Consider the following 18156-nt stretch of genomic DNA (forward strand, 5'->3'; position numbering starts at 1 on the left):
TCCATATGTTAACTTTATGAATGAGTTTAATCCTAATGAGCGATTCAGTGGTAACTGTGGCAAGGAATAACTTCCTGAGATGGCATGAGATCAAGAAACTTTGAGAGGAACCACATTGGAACATATCTTTTTCTGAGTAACACCAGATACACTATAATGGACAAAAGTCTGTGGACACCTGACTCTTCCAGCTGTATGTGGTTCTTCCCCAAACTGTTTAGCACAACCTTGGAGGTACATGGAGTTTGCACACTTTTACACACATGTAGGGCCAATTTAATTTAGACACCCATACTGCAAAGTTTTTGAAAATCTGGGAACAAGATACAGCAAGAACAGGAATAGAAACCTGAATTGCGGATGAGGGCACCACCATGCCACCCATGTCTATATTTTATTTTACTGATGTTCTGTGAGAATGAATGCAGATTATTATATGATGATTTTTGATTTTTTACAAAATCCAGTTCAAGGTGCATCATGTATGAATTGCACTCGCATGTATTCCTCTTCAGTTGCAGCATTCGAAATGTATGAGGATTTTAAACATTATTTCAAATGGACTGATGGTGATTATTTGTACATTTTGAGGTAATGCATCGAACATTAAGTTCTTAGGTTTTTTGTCAAATAAAAAGGTTTCAATTTCTATTCAAAAATGCAGGTGCATATGATATTTATATTATTTACATTCACATTTAGAAATAGATGGAAACTATTAATATCAATTTCTTGCTTCTCAAAGCATTTCTGGAAGAGGATTGAAAATTGCTAGAGACAATCCTGTTTTGACATTAAGGGGAAGTTCATTCCACCACCCCCGCCCTAGCAGGTCTTCCTTGCATCATGAGAAATCGTTAAATTCAATATATATATTTGTATAGCTCTCTGAGCAATGGACATTGTCCCAAAGCAGTTTTACAGAAATAAATATTACCATTAACATTATTAATTAGTCGCTATAAGTTACCTATGGTGACAATGGCAAGAAAAAACTCCCTGAGATGGCATGAGGAAGAAACCTTGAGAAGAACAAGTCTCAAAACCGTCCTCAACACCCTGAATGTCCATTCATTACAGCTCCATCATTGTTAGGGTTCACTGATGGACACTTGGAAAACTGTATAGAAAGAAGTATGCAAACTGTGACCATGTCCTTTTACTTTCATTGCTATAAATGACACATAAATCCACTCCAGTCTATAATCCTAAAACCCATAAATCCTTGTGCATGCAGTAAGACAGAAAAAAGGACCGTATGCGAAAGAAAAGACGACGCATCACAGCGATATTTCTTTTAGTGATTCTTTAAAGGTGCATTCAATACAGTGTTCCTGAATAGATCTACATTTGAAAGGCTTGTGCATATTTACAGATGTTATGTACAGTTCTTAGAAAATGAAACTAATAAAAAATAATCAGCTTTTTTTTATATATAGCAGCAAAAAGAACTATTTCAAAGGAATATATATATATATATATATATACCGTATATATTTATATATTTATGTATATATACAACTGTCAAAGAACAAGGCATATAGTACACTGCAGATATACTATTCTCCTTCATACGTTCTTGTCTGCCGTGACAACTTCCACTTACTTGCTTCAAAAATGTCGAACATCGAACAAAGAAACGGTCGCAATGAGGCAACGATGATCTGCAACCACATCCCTTCAACTAGCTATATAATCAGAATCAAGTGATATCTGCTTTAAATTAAGGTTTGTAAACTATGAAATGTAGACAAGCCTATTTCTGATGTCTCTAGCACGCACACACACACACACACACACACACACACACACACACACACACACACAGCCTCGGATCATACTTCAATTTGCATTCAGTACAACACTTAATAATAGATCTCTCTGTAATTATAGTTTCAGATTTAAATAAAAACCAAAGCATTTTGTATAACATGAAACAAAACCTCAAAAATAAATATCCACTTTTCTTTTAACTTTCGCAAGACGATTCTTTATACTCTATTTGGGCGTCCTATTGGACGAGGATGAATCCTCGTCTCGAACTTGCCCAGGTGGAAATCCTTCGTATTCCAAGAACGTGCATAATCCAAGTCAGGGACGTCAGCCCATGTGCAAGCTCTTTGCAATATCAGATCTTTTGCTCATAGATTAAAAACAATAAAACGACAAAAGTTACATTTAAATGACTTTCAAAAACCAAGTCCAACGCAGCGGCTTTTCATACAGGTCTTTACCATACACCTTCTTGGATGATTGAAAGAAAAAAATGTATGAAAACAGTACGCTTCAAGTATATGAAAAACAACAACAACAACAAAAAAAACAACTAGAGACTTGTCTACTGACCAAAGCCAAGCCTCTAATATACAATATTTTTTATAATGAGAACATATCATTTAACACTTTCTATGAAGGCCACATTCACATCCTCCATATCCATGTTATGACACATTTTCAAGGCATTACACTATACACAATAGATTTTCTTTTACGGTGAAAAATTGCACTTCATGATAGTAATTGTTAATATACAGTGCATTCTGTATATAGTTTACAAACTAACACAGAAAAACTCAGCTTGCATATTATATTTAACAGATACAACTGAGGTTGTATTTTTTCAGATTATTTTTTAATTCTGAATGTACTGAAATGTTACTGTGTTGTAGCACTCATTTGTATTTATTTATTTATTTATTTCTTATATTAATACATTATATGGAATGGACAGATCATTTTTTACCGGCTGGTTCATTTTTATTTTATGAAATATAATGAAATACGTTTGTAAGAAGATGTCAGGGAATATTTTCTATGAGGTATAGAGAAAATAATCACTATAAAAAAATAAAAATTAATAAAATAAAACAAAATTAATTTAAAAAAAAAATAAATAATTTAGATGATTTTCTCCAGAGTTTTGTAATCTGGTTTATATTTATTAAAAACAAAACAAACAATAATAATAGTAAAAAAAAACCTTGAACATTTGGGTTACGGCCATTTTTTAAATAATTTTTTATAACGAATAAAGATTTTCTTAAAGCACTAAACAGATGCAGATGGTGTCGCTGTAGTACACAAGTAATACTTATAACACGAACAATTTAATGTTACCAACAATGCCTTATAAATGCATTATAACACATTATTTACATGTTCAAAGTTTATGATAGAGGCTTGATGGCCTTCATAAAACGTATTGCATTTCTTTAGTATCTAGGATGCGACACCCTCATGCACTAGGTAGAAAAATCCAGCACTCAAAACGTTCACACGCTCTGAGGCAAGTAACGTTATTATTGCAACTGTGTCTGATTTGTCTAAAAAATAAGCCGTGTGTGTGTGTGTGTGTGTGTGTGTGTGAGATTCTTCAAGTTTGGTTTCATCTTTTAATCAACATTCCCCATTAAAAAAAAACTATTTCAGCATATGACTTAATTGTAATACTGTATAAAGAAAGACTTAAGTACAAATCTGTTTCTTGGGAAACAAGAAAATTGTCGACATGCTTCAGAGTAGTCCGACATGCTAAAACAGCAACATGGAAGTAAATTTTGTGTCTTTGATCCTAATCGAATCCTGACCCAAGTCAGAAATCTTACCATTTGACATCAAAACCCCTGAAGACTCCAAAGATCAAGCACACACCCTCCCCAGCGTCCACCATAGCAGGTGTATTGCACCGCTATATAGTAAACCGGGACTGATCCTGAGGCCATGGAGGAGCCGAGGTGCCAGAGGTGACCAGAAAAATCGCGCAAACTTTGTAGGGGAGGGTCGGTAAAGTGCCTTCCAACATGCAGCAGTTAAAGGAGAATGTAAACATTACTATTGATGGTGCACCACACTCTAGTCAAAAGCACCTTTCGTTCACTTTAGAAAAGTGGACAAAAAGAAACTAAAAACAACAGTGTTTTAGACTGAATTCAGCATTAAGTGTTTCCCAAAAAAGTGAAAACGGCCAAGCGCCGACACTGAAACGCCCTCTCAAGCACCTTCCCGATCACCTCATTGCCCCAAGTACAGGCACTCAAATTACACGAGTCGACTCCAATCACGTACTGGTACAACCGAAAGATACGCGAAGCATCTTCTTTCACACACTCACTCATTTACTGCATGTGGAACTTGTGGCTCTAAAGTCTCAGCTGCAGCACTGAAGTCTGTTGCACATTATTAGTTTAGCGCTAAAGCGTATCCACCACCAGGTGGCACTGACTTTTGCACGATCGAATATGCTAAACAAAATACAGAGCATTTGGATCTGTTTTATAACTATTGGGTGCTTGATCACACCTTCACATAAAGACACAAATAAAAAAAACAAAAAAACAAGGGATTGAATATTTCTCCATATAAATGTACTCTGGGAAAATTTCTCTTCCTGGACAAACAAGCATGGAGGAATAATAAATGGAAACAAAACCGAGAATCCAATTGACGATCTTAGAGAAATATATTCATTTAAAATAGATTTGGTAACATCTTGCACTGAGAATAGACGTAGGATCTTTGATTTGGATGAAGTGCATGCTAAAATAGATAACTATATAGAGAAACCACAATGCCCTTGTCAAATCGAATGTCCGGCACCCCCTAGTGGCCCTGAGGATCAAGAATATCCATGCCACCTACTAAAAAAAATCTACACCCCTCCTATTGTGAAAGCTGAGCTCTGCAGAGATGGATGGAATGTGAGCTCCAACAGCTGTTTGCTGTAATCACAGTGTAGATTCACACTCCACCTTGCAGGTGGTGGTGGTGGTGGTGCCTTTGCGTGTGAGCTTCAGGACACTGGGCTTCTCGGTGCCGGGGTCGTTTTCTCCGTTGCGGGTATTGGTGAGGGCTTTGTTTTGCTCACTCTTCTCTCCGTCATTATCGCCCGGATAGATAACCAAAAAGCAAGCGGTCAGGAAACCCAGGAAGGAGCCACCGGATGCCACCATGGGGATGACACGAACGCTGCCCACCGCGTCCACGACTGCCCCCAACGCTGACGCTACGATGATCTGAGAGATGTACACCTGGCAGGACAGGATTGCGCAGTCGATCCCGAAGCCTCGCTTTGAGTTACCAGGGCTGTGATGGATATACTGTGGAAGAGTTGAAAGATTTTGAGTTATTGTCGAAGCCAGGTTGGTTCATAAAAAAAAAATCTGCTGGAAAAAATACCTTGTTAGTGGAAAAACATCAGAGGAGACTGGTTTGAGAAGCCTACAGTAGCTCATAGAACCACTATGTGCTCCCATGGTGAGCAGAAAAGCATATCAAAAGAGACAACATACCAAAGCTTGAGACAGATAGGCTACAGCAGCAGAGGAGCACAATCAGTTTCTACTTGTCACAGATTAAAAATGACCAGCAAAGATTTATCCTCTCTTCAGCTATCCAGTTTCAGTGATCCTATGGCCACTGTAGCCTCAGATTTCTCAATAGTTGCTGTTATGAGTCACCTGCCTCACAAATGTATACACTATATGGACAAAAGTATTAGGACACCTAACTTTTCCTGCTAACTTTTCTTCTCCAAACCGTTTCCACAATGTTGGAGGCACACAATTGTATAGGACGTCTTTGCTATAATAACATTTTGTGTTAACTTGAACTTGGAAATCCAAATCTAAATGGCGATGCCCCTGTTTACAAAGCAAGCACCATGAAGATCTGGTTTACATGCCTTGGAGAGAAAAATCTTGAGTGACCTACATTAGTAGCTATCTTTACTAACACCTATGTGGCTGATGAAAACAAAAGTACACTCCAAAATCTAGTGGAACATCAATTCCCAGAAATGGAGGGAAATATAAGAGCAAATTGGGACTAAATGTGGAATGCGATGCTCAAAAAAGCACATACCGTACTTAAGACCAGGTGTCCGCAAACTTTTAGCAATATAGTGTATGTCAATAATATGCAGTGGTATCAAAAAGGTTCTAAACTTTTTTTTATTGTAAAATGCCAACAGATGGCAGCACAAAGCTGCACGCACAGTCACAGGGAGCACTGAGCTTCATAAGACAGAGTGCTTTGTACATGCTGACCACGTGCGCTACCACGTCTGCTATTTCATTATGGACAGCAAGTTAGAATACCCTGTCATCAAGCACGTGAGTTTCTCGCCATAAACAACATGATCTCCCACCCTACTCGCCAGATTTTTCACCTGCAAACCTCGCCCTCTTCCTGAAGATGACGATCAGCTCAAAGGACGTTTTGGAGTTTTTACGCAAATCGCAGAAGGTGCTTGACATGTTTCGAAAAAAAGACTTCCAGCACACATTCCAGAAGTGGCAGGAACTTTGGGAGCGCTGTATTGCTGTGAAGGGGACTATTTTAAAGGTGATAGTGAGTAAGTGTAGATAAATAAAGTAAATTTTTTGTAAACAAGCTCGAATCTTTTTAATACCACCTCGTGTATGCGCTCAACTCCTGTAAAGAGTAGTAATTTAAAAAAATTTACCAATATTCTCTCACCACTCTCAACAACCTGCACTTTGTTTTTCTCACCGTTTCTAAAATATATTTAAATCCAATTTGGTGTGCCGTCTTACCTGTTTAATCTCGTGGTACTGGCCCAGTAGCGCATATGGACAGTACGAGATGCTCATGGAGATGATACCCATACTGCTGATCATCACCATGGACACGTAGACATTGGGAAAAATGGCCATGACGGCCGTGCCAACAGAGAAGCCCAGGGTGCCCAGAATGTAGATGACCCTTATGCTGAGGTCAAAGTTGTCCAGGTACTTTTGGAGTAAAGCTTTACAAAAGAAACACAAAGTGATTTAGAACAAAATCTACAAACGTCAAACATTTGCTAAAATGCATGCATTTTTTTCTTGTTTTTAAACTAGTTCCAAACATGATTATAGTCTGATTTATGTTTTGAATGGTCATGAATTATCAACGTAATATAATGAAGCAAGAACCCAGAGTCCCTTATAATCTATCCAGATGACAACCACAATTCTAAAAAAAAAAAAAAAAAAAATAGGCACTCTGTGTAAAATGTAAATAAAACGAGAATGCAGTGATTTGCTAATTTATAAACTCAGATTCTATTCACAATAAATAATGGAAAACATATTAAATGTTTTAACTGAGCAAATGTACCATTTCAAGTAAAAAATGGGGAGATTTTGAATTTGCCACTCTGCAGCATTCCCTATTCTAACAACAGGCCATATACACCTGGGAACTGAGGAGACAAAAGTCCTCAAAAGTCCTGGGTCTTTTTTGTTGTATTTTTTTTCATTTCATGATATGCCACAAGACTTCATTTGGAAAAAGGTCAGGACTGCAGGGAGGCCAGTTCATCAATGTTGCTATTATTTGTATTGCATATATTCTAACTGCATTTCATACTATACTTGTACTCTGCACAGTGACAATAACTTTGAATCTAATCTTATCTAATCATGAAATTTCATCAGGCTAGCCTGGGAGACCTATATACACCTACAGACTACACTTGATATAGAAGTGACAGAATAATTTTTCATAATATTAATAATAATAATAATAATAATAATAATAATAATAATAATAATAATAAAGAACAGACCTGAGCAGACAGCAGCAGTAGCAGCATAAATCACCAGCCCCCAGCAGCCCATCTGCACTCCTTTATGGTAACTCTGCAGCTCAGTAGAGTTGGAAGGAGCCTAGACATTTAAACCCAGGGATTGAGAATTATCTAGAATATTCAAATCGTATTCCTAGTAATAGAAATTAACCCGAAGAAAAAAAAAATAACTAAATTTTTTTCTCTTCATTCAAGAAACATTTAAGATATTTCTTTGTTACGGCTCAAGATATTTTTTATTAATGTTTGTATTTTATTTATGCATAAATATTAGCGGTATAATAATATTGCATGCTATTATTGTTCGGTATGAGCCAGCATTTGATACATCTTCGATCAATACCCTTAACAGAATGCATAATAAAGATGGTTATTCTTAATGAAATTTTTATCTGTTATAAATGAATACTTTTAAAATATTTAATACTCTAATCAACATGGACAAATAATGATGCTTTATGCAAATGTATGTTTATTAGTAGTGAAACTCAAAATAGAGCATGAAGACAAAATATTTTTGTAAATGTTTTAAAGTAATGATGGTGTTTTAAATTATGTTAATCACCAGGACATCAAATGGAACTTTTGCTATGTTTCCACACGGACGGTTTTAATTGCCGGATATGTGCATCATGGTAGATTTTTGTGTTTGATGTGAGACTTGGCGCATCAGTAAAACAAATGTTTAGTGATTAAAAATAATTTTTCAGTGGAGTAAATATCATTTAAATATCAAAGGTAAGAAAGGACATCTTAAATAAATTTTGTGTTGTGTTGTGTTGAAGGTTTTAATTTAGCCTCTTTTATATTTATTCATTTATTTTTGAATAAAAATGCTCATACAGAAATGTTTGTGTTAATAGCGCTAAAATTAATTTGCTTTGTTGATTTAATTTACGATTAAGGCAGATGAGACAGACCCAGAAAGACATGCATTTGATAAATTCCTGAAGCTTTGTTAATGCATGGATTTTGAGGGGGGCCTCTCTTCGCGGAGACCTGGCAACCCGGGACAACTGTAAAAGAGAGCTAATATTTAACTAGCCATCCTGAAGTGTGTTACTCTTTAATGCACTGCTTTTGTCTTGTTATCTGCTGCAAAAAGCCTGAATGAGTCATGTAAACACAGTGGCATTAAAAGGGTTTAATGATTACTTTTATTACGATTATATTTAAATCAAATAACAATGGAAACCTAAGGCTTATAACCTAAGGCTTTTTAGGAGTAGTTTAAGCAGCTCAGTGGATAAGATGTTGAACTTCTGATTGAAAGGTCATGGGTTCAAATCCCAGCACCAACATGAAGCCACTGTTTGGCCCTTGAGCAAGGCCCTTAAACCCTTAACTGAAATAACTGGATAAATGCTATAAATTTAAATGTAAAGCATTGAAAATGTATCATCGCCATATATATATACACTGTATGACACACAAATCATATTACATTTTTAATTCCATTTTTTTTTTGTGTATTCCTATACCCCCTATTAAACTGAAATGGTGCTATTATCTCACCGTGGGGTCGCCCTCGTAGATGACCTGTCCCATAAAGTCAGTGTAGAACACGGCCTCGGCGATGATGGCGAACCAGGTAAGCAGGTGGCAAAGACAGAGGCGCAGCAATTCTTTGGGCATTTTTAGCATGGACATCCAGAGGAGGCGTACAGTTGTTTCCATTTCACCCTCCTCACTCTCGGTGTCTCCGCTGGACGTCGTGTTGCCACTTTGGTGCCGAGCCCTGTGCCGTTGTCCCCTCCTCTGGCGTTGCTGCATCTCATAGATGTCGTTCATGCTGCGTGAAGGTTTAATAAGCACGGCGGCGTTAGCGCGCCTGTAGCGGTAGCGGTGCGAGCCCAGGCGCCCGTAGTAAGAGAAAGTACAAGACGACTGGCGGTAGAAAGTGTGGCGGCGGCGCCGGATGGCAGCTCCGGTACTGCAGGAGGATTTGAGCGCGTTTGCTGGAAGTGGCTGGGTGGTATCGCTGTGCCCAGCTGGTTGGCCATTGAGATCTTTGGGATCCGCATGGAGTGGGACGTCTTCACCCTCGGGCTCATGGGCTAGTGATGAGAGACGGCTTAGGCTGAAGCGCCCATGTGAGAACTCTTGGCTGTGGTATGATGATAAGCGGTCGTGAAAAATGGATGGTTCTATCTGGCGCAAAAAGAGTGCCTCATGCTCCAGGCTGCCATCTCCCATGGCTAGCACCGAGTCGCTTTTACTGCGCACCAGCTCCACGTCTAGGAAGTCCAGATCATGATCGGCTGAGTGCGCTTCACGCTCATAGGGCTCATCCTCAGGAATCAGATCCAGCTGCGGCTGCGATGTCGGAAGACCAAGAAGAACATTCAGTTTGACAGAGGTCGTCCCATCAGCCTCCTCATCCAGTCGTTCTTGCTGCGGGATGTACTGTTCCTCCTCAATGCTGAAAAGGTGCAGTGCCACTGAAACGATGAATATTGCAGCAGCAAACACAAACAGGATTTGTTCCTGGGACTTAAAAGCCTGACCAAGGAAGGTGTGCGTCCAGTCAAGACCACCAAGTGCATAACCCACAGCGCCTCCCAGTCCTACAAATATATACACACTAGTTAGATTTTGACCTATTTGTATATACACACGCTCAAGCACTAGATGCACAAAGATTTGTGGACACCTGACCATAAGATTAGTATTTGCTTATTTTTGAACATTCCATTCCACATTTGCCGTTATAATAAACTCCTCTCTTCTGGGAAGATGTTTCACTAGATTTTCTGGAGATTCATTGAGCCACAAGGGTGTTAGTGATGTCAGGTACTGATGAAGGTGAGGTGAGGAGGCCTGGTGTAAAATCAGTGTTTACATTCATCTCAAAGGTGTTCAATAGCATTTAGAGCTCTATAACAGGAGATCTTCCACTCTTAGTTCAAGTAAAAGGAAAATTCTATGCTACATCAAAAGACAAATGCGTGCTTCTCTTTTTGTGATGAGAGTATGAAATTGAACCACATATGGCTGGAAAAGTCAGGTGTCTTTTGTCTATATAGTGCACACATATTTGTATAATCATAATCATCATTAATAAAATATGACTTTTATATGACAGTATACAGTGTGCCATCAGTTTAAAAGGTGTTGAAAAGACATGAGCTGTTAAGAGCAGTGTTCATGCGTAATTGATATGCCTGATGAGAAAGTGGGAAAGATTTGTAAAGTTGATGACGCCATGTGTTCGGACATGTTTTTCGGCACGTATAAAAAGACTATACCTGCTGAGAAAGCATGGATGTTGAGAGCCATGTCCTGCTCTTCCGTGTCAGCCACGTCCAAAAGATAGGCCCTGATGGGCCCCTCGGCTGCGTCGGCGCAAAAGTCCAGCACCACCACTCCTAATACGGTCAGCACGATGCCTATAGGCTGCCTGTTGGGCACGTCTCCTACAGCCAAGCCTGTCTCACACACACACACAAAACATGAGAATCAGAGAACAAGCCATACCAGTAATAACTGCAACAACATTGTAATTGCAAGAAACACAATGTTACAAAGCAAAATATCAGATTATTTCTAGAAAACTTTTTTCTTTTCCAAGAATCTTATTACTACAGGACAGCTCTCATTATTACAAAATAATATAGTGGTTAAGGCATTGGACTTTGGATCAAAAGGTCAGGTGTTCAAATCATAGCCACACCAAGCAGCCACTTCAGGGCCCCTGAGCTGGGCCCTGCTCAGTTAAATGTATTAGATAAATGTATGTATGTGTGTATGAATGTACACTCATCGGCCACTTTATTAGGTACACCTTACTAGTATTCCCGGGTTGGACCCCCTTTGCCTTCAGAACTGCCTTAAACCTTTGTGGCATAGATTCAACAAGGTACTGAAAACATTCCTTAGAGATTTTGGTCCATATTGACATGATAGCATCACGTAGTTGCTGCAGATCTGTCGGTTGCACATCCATGATGCGAATCTCCCGTTCCACCACATCCCAAAGGTGCTCTATTGGATTGAGATCTGGTGACTGTGGAGGCCATTTGAGTACAGTGAACTCATTGTCATGTTCAAGAAACCAGTCTAAAATGATTTGCGCTTTATGACATGGCGCGTTATCCTGCTGGAAGTAGCCATCAGAAGATGGGTACACTGTGGTCATAAAGGGATGGACATGGTCAGCAACAATACTCAGGTAGGCTGTAGCGTTGACACAATGCTCAATTGTTACTTATGGGCCCAAAGTGTGCCAAGAAAATATCCACACCATTACACCACCACTACCAGCCTGAACCGTTGATACAAGGCAGGATGGATCCATGCTTTCATGTTCATGTTGATGTTGATGCCAAATTCTGACCCTACCCTCCGAATGTCACAGCAGAAATCGAAACTCATCAGACCAGGCAACGTTTTCCCAATCTTCTATTGTCCAATTTTGTTGAGCCTGTGCGAATTGTAGCCTTAGTTTCCTGTTCTTAGCTGTCAGGAGTGGCACCCGGTGTGGTCTTCTGCTGCTGTAGCCCACGTTCAAAGTCACTTAAATCAACTTTCTTCCTAATTCTGACGTTCGGTTTGAACTGCAGCAGATCGTCTTGAGCATGTCTACATGCCTAAATGCATTGAGTTGCTGCCATGTGATTGGCTGATTAGAAATTTGCGCTAACAAGCGGTTGGACAGGTGTACCTAATAAAGTGGCGGTGTATGTATGTATGTATGTATGTATGTATCTATACATCTATGATGTGAAAACACATCATAAATGCATATGATTGAAAAAAAAAAACATAATTAATAAAACTTTAATTCAAACTTGGTTTAAACCATCAAGAATAAATTTGAGAATTAGAGAAAGATAGAAAATGGATAGACAGACACAATGCAATTGCAGACAACCATAGATGCAGTCAGGCAGGAGTATGTGAAACTGGTCTAACTCTTGTGCTTGAGCTGTAAGCTCTGTTAGACTCCCACCACACTGTAAATAGAGCAGCACACAGCAAGCCTATGCTGGAGACAGGAGACAGGAAGTTGTTCCAGATAGCCAATAAAAGGTAAAAAAGGGGCACAACAGGAAATAGTTCCCTGTGAACTGGTTCCTAGTCCTTTCCCATGTCACTGAGAAGGACTGGGTTTACAGTCTTGTGCACACACGGACACAAAGTACTCATTAGGAGTCGTGCAAGAGCAGATAGTTTACACTCGCCTTTTCTTTCTCACTATCACAAAAACACTGTAAAAGGTAACAAGAGGTCACAGGCAAATTCGACTAACACTCCCAGGCAAATGCTTATTTCGACAGACTACACACTGAAACTGTTATAGCAGAAAAAGTTAAATTGTAACCTAAAAATCACCTACACTCTTCTAACTTTATTCTTTTTCAAATACATGTTATTAAAATAATTTCCTATATAATGTCTATAAGGGACTCGCTAATAAAGGTGCTTTCACATGTATTTTACAGCACAGTTAGATTGTTCTTTCGCTGGGGTCAGACAGCAGAGTCAGCCATGATACAGTGTCTCTGGAAAACTAATAGTTAAGGGCCTTGCTCAAGGGCCCCAAGTGTGGCAGCTTGGTGATACCAGGGCTTTAACCCCTGACCTTCAAATCAATAATCCAGAGCCTTTACCCTTAATGCAAAACATAAAACTGATTATAATTTTTTATTGACATAGTTTATTATTATTACTATTTGTAATCATCGACATTTAAACATTTTTTGAACCATTTTTAATAAAATGTCGGTAAATAATATATAAAATATTTATAATATTTTATTTAAAAAATAAATAAATCTAATTAATGCAATCTAATTAAATGCAATACACTTTTAATTATACTGATTAAATTGAGCAATCAATTAAATTGGCACAAATTAAATTGATTAAAAAAATCTAATAAATGGAAAAATGTACAAACCCGATTCCAAAAAAATTGGGACACTGTACAAATTGTGAATAAAAAAAGAATGCAATAATTTACAAATCTCATAAACTTATTAATATTTTATTCACAATAGAATATAGAAACATATCATATGTTGAAAGTGAGACATTTTGAAATGTCATGCCAAATATTGGCTCATTTTGGATTTCATGAGAGCTACAAATTCCAAAAAAAGTTGGGACAGGTAGCAATAAGAGGCTGGAAAAGTGAAATGTACATATAAGAAACAGCTTGAGGACCAACTTGCAATTTATTAGGTCCATTGGCAAAATGATTGGGTATAAAAAGAGCCTCTCAGAGTGGCAGTGTCTCTCAGAAGTCAAGATGGGCAGAGGATCACCAATTCCCCCAATACTGTGGCAAAAAATAGTGGAGCAATATCAAAAAGTAGTTTCTCAGAGAAAAAATGCAAAGAGTTTGAAGTTATCATCATCTACAGTGCATAATATCATCCAAAGATTTAGAGAATCTGGAACAATCTCTGTGCGTAAGGGTCAAGGCCGGAAAACCATACTGGATGCCCGTGAACTTCGGGCGCTTAGATGGCACTGCATCACATACAGGAATGCTACTGTAATGGAAATCACAACATGGGCTCAGGAATACTTCCAGAAAACATTGTCGGTGAACACAATCCACTGTGCCATTCGCCGTTGCCAGCTAAAACTCTATAGGTCAAAAAAGAAGCCATATCTAAACATGATCCAGAAGCGCATGTGTTTTCTCTGGGCCAAGGCTCATTTAAAATGGACTGTGGCAAAGTGGAAAACTGTTCTGTGGTCAGACAAATCAAAATTTTAAGTTCTTTTTGAAAAACTGGGACACCATGTCATCCAGACTGAAGAGGATAAGGACAAGCTTAACAGGCAGCTTACACATATGGAAAGGCACCATCTATGCTGAAAGGTATATCCAAGTTCTAGAACAACATATGCTCCCATCCAGACGTCATCTCTTTCAGGGAAGACCTTGCATTTTCCAACATGTCAATGCCAGACCACATACTGCATCAATTACAACATCATGGCTGTGTAGAAGAAGGATCCGGGTACTGAAATGGCCAGACTGCAGTCCAGATCTTTCACCCATAGAAAACATTTGGCGCATCATAAAGAGGAAGATGCGACAAAGAAAACCTAAGACTAGAACTATAAGCCTGTATTAGACAAGAATGGGACAACATTCCTGTTCCTAAACTTGAGCAACTTGTCTCCTCAGTCCCCAGAAAAAAAATGGAGGATGAAGAGAAGAGAAGAAAAAAGAAGAGGAGATTTCACACAGTGGTAAACATGGCCTTGTCCCAACTTTTTTAAGATGTGTTGATGCCATATTTTTCCCTTAAAATGATACATTTTCTCAGTTTAAACATTTGATATGTCATCTATGTTGTATTCTGAATAAAATATTGAAATTTTAAACTTCCACATCATTGCATTCTGTTTTTATTCACAATTTGTACAGTGTCCCAACCCCATAATTGCATGGGTTAATGTGTCTTGTCTTTTTAGTTCTTAGTCAGTAGAATCTCTGGTTTTGAGAAACCAATGGCGCTGCTCATAGAAACAGGAAATCGCTTTGAAAAACTTGACTATGCCTACCTATACATACACAGCACAATGAGGTCAGTGGTAGTTCATGACCTCCAATGCCCTCTTCGTGCATTTATAGTTTTGCTGTACGTACTGTAGTGTTTAAGCACAAAGCTCCACCCCTACCCTTCTCCTCACCTATTAGAGATCCGTTGAGGAAGAGAGCAACACCAAAGAGCACCCCCACACACAGTGCTAGGATGAAGGGCCGGCGGCGACCCCAGCGCAAAGTGCAGCGGTCGCTGGCTGATCCTATCAAAGGGGTAAACATGAGGCCCAAGATGGGGCTCAGAAACCACACCAGGCTGTAGTACTGTTCTGGAAGACCTGCAGAAAGAGTACAGATGTGCAGGTTAATGTATGCCACTGAAATAATGCTCATGCTCTCAGATAAGACCTGAAAAGAGGAGTTTTGTTGTATATCTAACCCATGCTGCTATGGTGAAACCAGGATCAGATCTCAGACCAGTGTGGGGTTGTAGTTTTATGCAAACAGGGTTTTAAAGCAATCTGGGTTATCACAATATAATAATCATGGATTATTAGATCATTAGTGAATAAAATCTAAATATATGAATGTTTAGAAACAAGGTCAAATGGATTACAGCATTTTACAATGTACCATATAATGTAGGGACGGACTGGACTCAACATCAAAGCTGATTAAAAAAAATAAAAAAGTAAAAAAACAAAGTATATGGACAAAAGTTTGTGGACACCTGACCACCTGGTACTGTATGTGCTTCTTTCCCATTCCACATTGAGTTCCTAATTCCTGTTATAAGAACCTTAACTGTTCTGAGAAGATGTCTACAAGATTTTGTGGAGATTTGTGAAGAATTATTCCAAAAGTTGTTCAATAGGGTTGAAGCTCTACAGCAGGAGATCTTCCATGTCTTCCAAACCATGTAAAGCATATCTTTATGGAGCTGGCTTTGTGCACAGGGGTATCGTCATGTTGGAACAGGTTTGGGTCTCCTAGTTCAAGTGAGGGGAAAATCTCATGCAACAGCATTCAAAGACGTCCTGTACAAGTGTGTGACTTTGAGATTGTGTGAACAGTTTGGGGAAGAACCAAATGTGGGTGAAAAAGTCAGGTGTCCCATAATGCTTATTTAAGGCTTTATATCTTTTACTAAATTTACAACATTACCATGAAAGCAAAGAAGGTCCAAGAGAGATTAAACCTCATAAGTTATTGAAAAAAACATTGCTGATTTTAATCAGACACTCTTAAATATAAAATATAACTGGCTTTGTACCATTAACGGTGCTTGATGGTTTTTGTAACTTCACTATGTGTATCATTAAATTGTCAAATGCGTGTGTTATAGATTTAATCAGCTTCCGGAGAACGAAATAAACCTTGCTGTCTAATTACATAATTACATTAACGAAGACACAAATCAGTGTGACCTAGCAATTGGTTATAGAGACAGAATCAGGTTTTGTAAACTGCATTACAGGTGTTTCATTTCCAAGCATTTCACACAAACACAAAGGAACAAAGTGTGAGATTAGTAATCTTGTACATTTCTCCCATTCACCAACCGCGCACCGCTCTTTGTTACTGGACCCGACACTTTTCTTCCAAACAGGAGAAAATGACACATGGGATTGAATGAACACTAGGAAAACCTCCTCGTGAACCTCAAGAACAAACATGTTACCTGAGAAATCATTCATCGCAGGCCAAAGCGGCAGAGAGGAAATGAGTATGGTTCCTCTGTTTTTGATGACAGGAGTTTTTCTAACACAATAAAGAATGAATGACTGTGAAAGCAGTTCTAAGCATACAGAAGTGTCTAATAACCGAACTATATTCCTGCGATGTGATTTAAAGATTAAATAACAATAGGATAAAATTGCTTGGTTTTTCATCGAAAGAATACAGAACCTTGTGAAAACTATGGAAATTATGTCTTTGCATTTTCATTCTGTTCCCATGCAAAAAAACTAGGAAAAATTAGATAGTGAAAGACTAGAAGAATGTTTTGTGAACAGACGAGTCCAAATAGGACATTTTTGTCTCTGACAGAAAAAAAATTGTAAGGTGGAGAACAAGAGAGAAGATGTGATCAGACTGCCTCACCCCCCACACTCAAACATGGAGATCGAAGCTTAATAGTTTGGGGCTGTTTTGGAGTTATTACTTATTGGAGACTTATTCTGGAAAGTGAAAGGAATCTTGAACCAACATAGCCAAAGTTTCCATACTTCGACATTACACCATGCAATTCCATCTGCACTGCGGCTCGTTGGAACCTCCCTCACCATACAACAAGACTGTTGTCTTGAGTGATATATATCATGGAATGGCCTGCACAGTCACCGCACCTAAATCCTATTGAACTGGGATGAAATCTCCATCTAGTGGAAAAAGATCTCCAAGTTTTAAAAGAGGCATGGCAAAGTATTTCAGCTGAAAGTTTGGAGAAATGAACAGTCCCCATGCTGAGAGCGTGTAAAGGGAGGATTAAAGTCTGGCTATTTATAGATTTGTTTTTAGTCAAAGTAAATGTTTATACTGTTAAATTGCCTAGTTTGTTGCACATAACATAAGGAACATGCATGTAGCTCTCCAAAAACACAAGAAACTGTGCTTCTAGATTTCTGATGCTAATGCTAATGCTAATTTGTATGTATAATATCCCCTCTTGGATTTGCATTATGATTTATTTTTTTAAACAAGCTTTTTTTCCCAGTACTTGGAAATGGTGTTGAAATTCTGGTCAGTGGTAATCACACATACAGTACAGATATAGTTTAAAGAGATTAGGTTGAAAAACATTAGGAGTATTGGTCTAACGACACAAGCTGTGACATGCTACTGATCATATAGCACAAAACAAGTCATTCGCCCACTCACACAGGGCAAACCTTGTGATTCGTTTCACGTGTCACATGTAGTTTGTATAACCCATTCATGACCTCTTCCAATTAATTCAGCCTGCTCGCCGTGCGTGAATGTTGCCATAGAAACAGTGCTTCAGAAGGTGCGCTGTAAACTCGTACACGTGCTGAATTAGCCAGCTGATCCTCCACAA

At 38.5% G+C, this 18156-nt stretch overlaps 1 protein-coding gene across 1 annotated transcript in view; it reads right to left on the bottom strand.

The window, feature by feature from the left end:
- Positions 1-1291: 1291 nt before the first annotated feature.
- The window catches only part of LOC124376273 (solute carrier family 45 member 4), a 56918-nt gene continuing 40053 nt past the window's right edge, over positions 1292-18156 (bottom strand). The window contains exons 4-9 of the mRNA XM_046835277.1: positions 15248-15436; positions 10840-11019; positions 9107-10158; positions 7571-7670; positions 6555-6766; positions 1292-5096 (exon numbers count right to left, since the gene is read on the bottom strand). Coding sequence (XP_046691233.1) covers positions 4725-5096; positions 6555-6766; positions 7571-7670; positions 9107-10158; positions 10840-11019; positions 15248-15436 — 2105 coding nt within the window. The 3' untranslated portion in view covers positions 1292-4724. The remainder of the gene's footprint in view (positions 5097-6554; positions 6767-7570; positions 7671-9106; positions 10159-10839; positions 11020-15247; positions 15437-18156) is intronic.

The sequence above is a fragment of the Silurus meridionalis genome, chromosome 22 (assembly GCF_014805685.1).
Source record: "Silurus meridionalis isolate SWU-2019-XX chromosome 22, ASM1480568v1, whole genome shotgun sequence".
NCBI classification, from domain to species: domain Eukaryota; kingdom Metazoa; phylum Chordata; class Actinopteri; order Siluriformes; family Siluridae; genus Silurus; species Silurus meridionalis.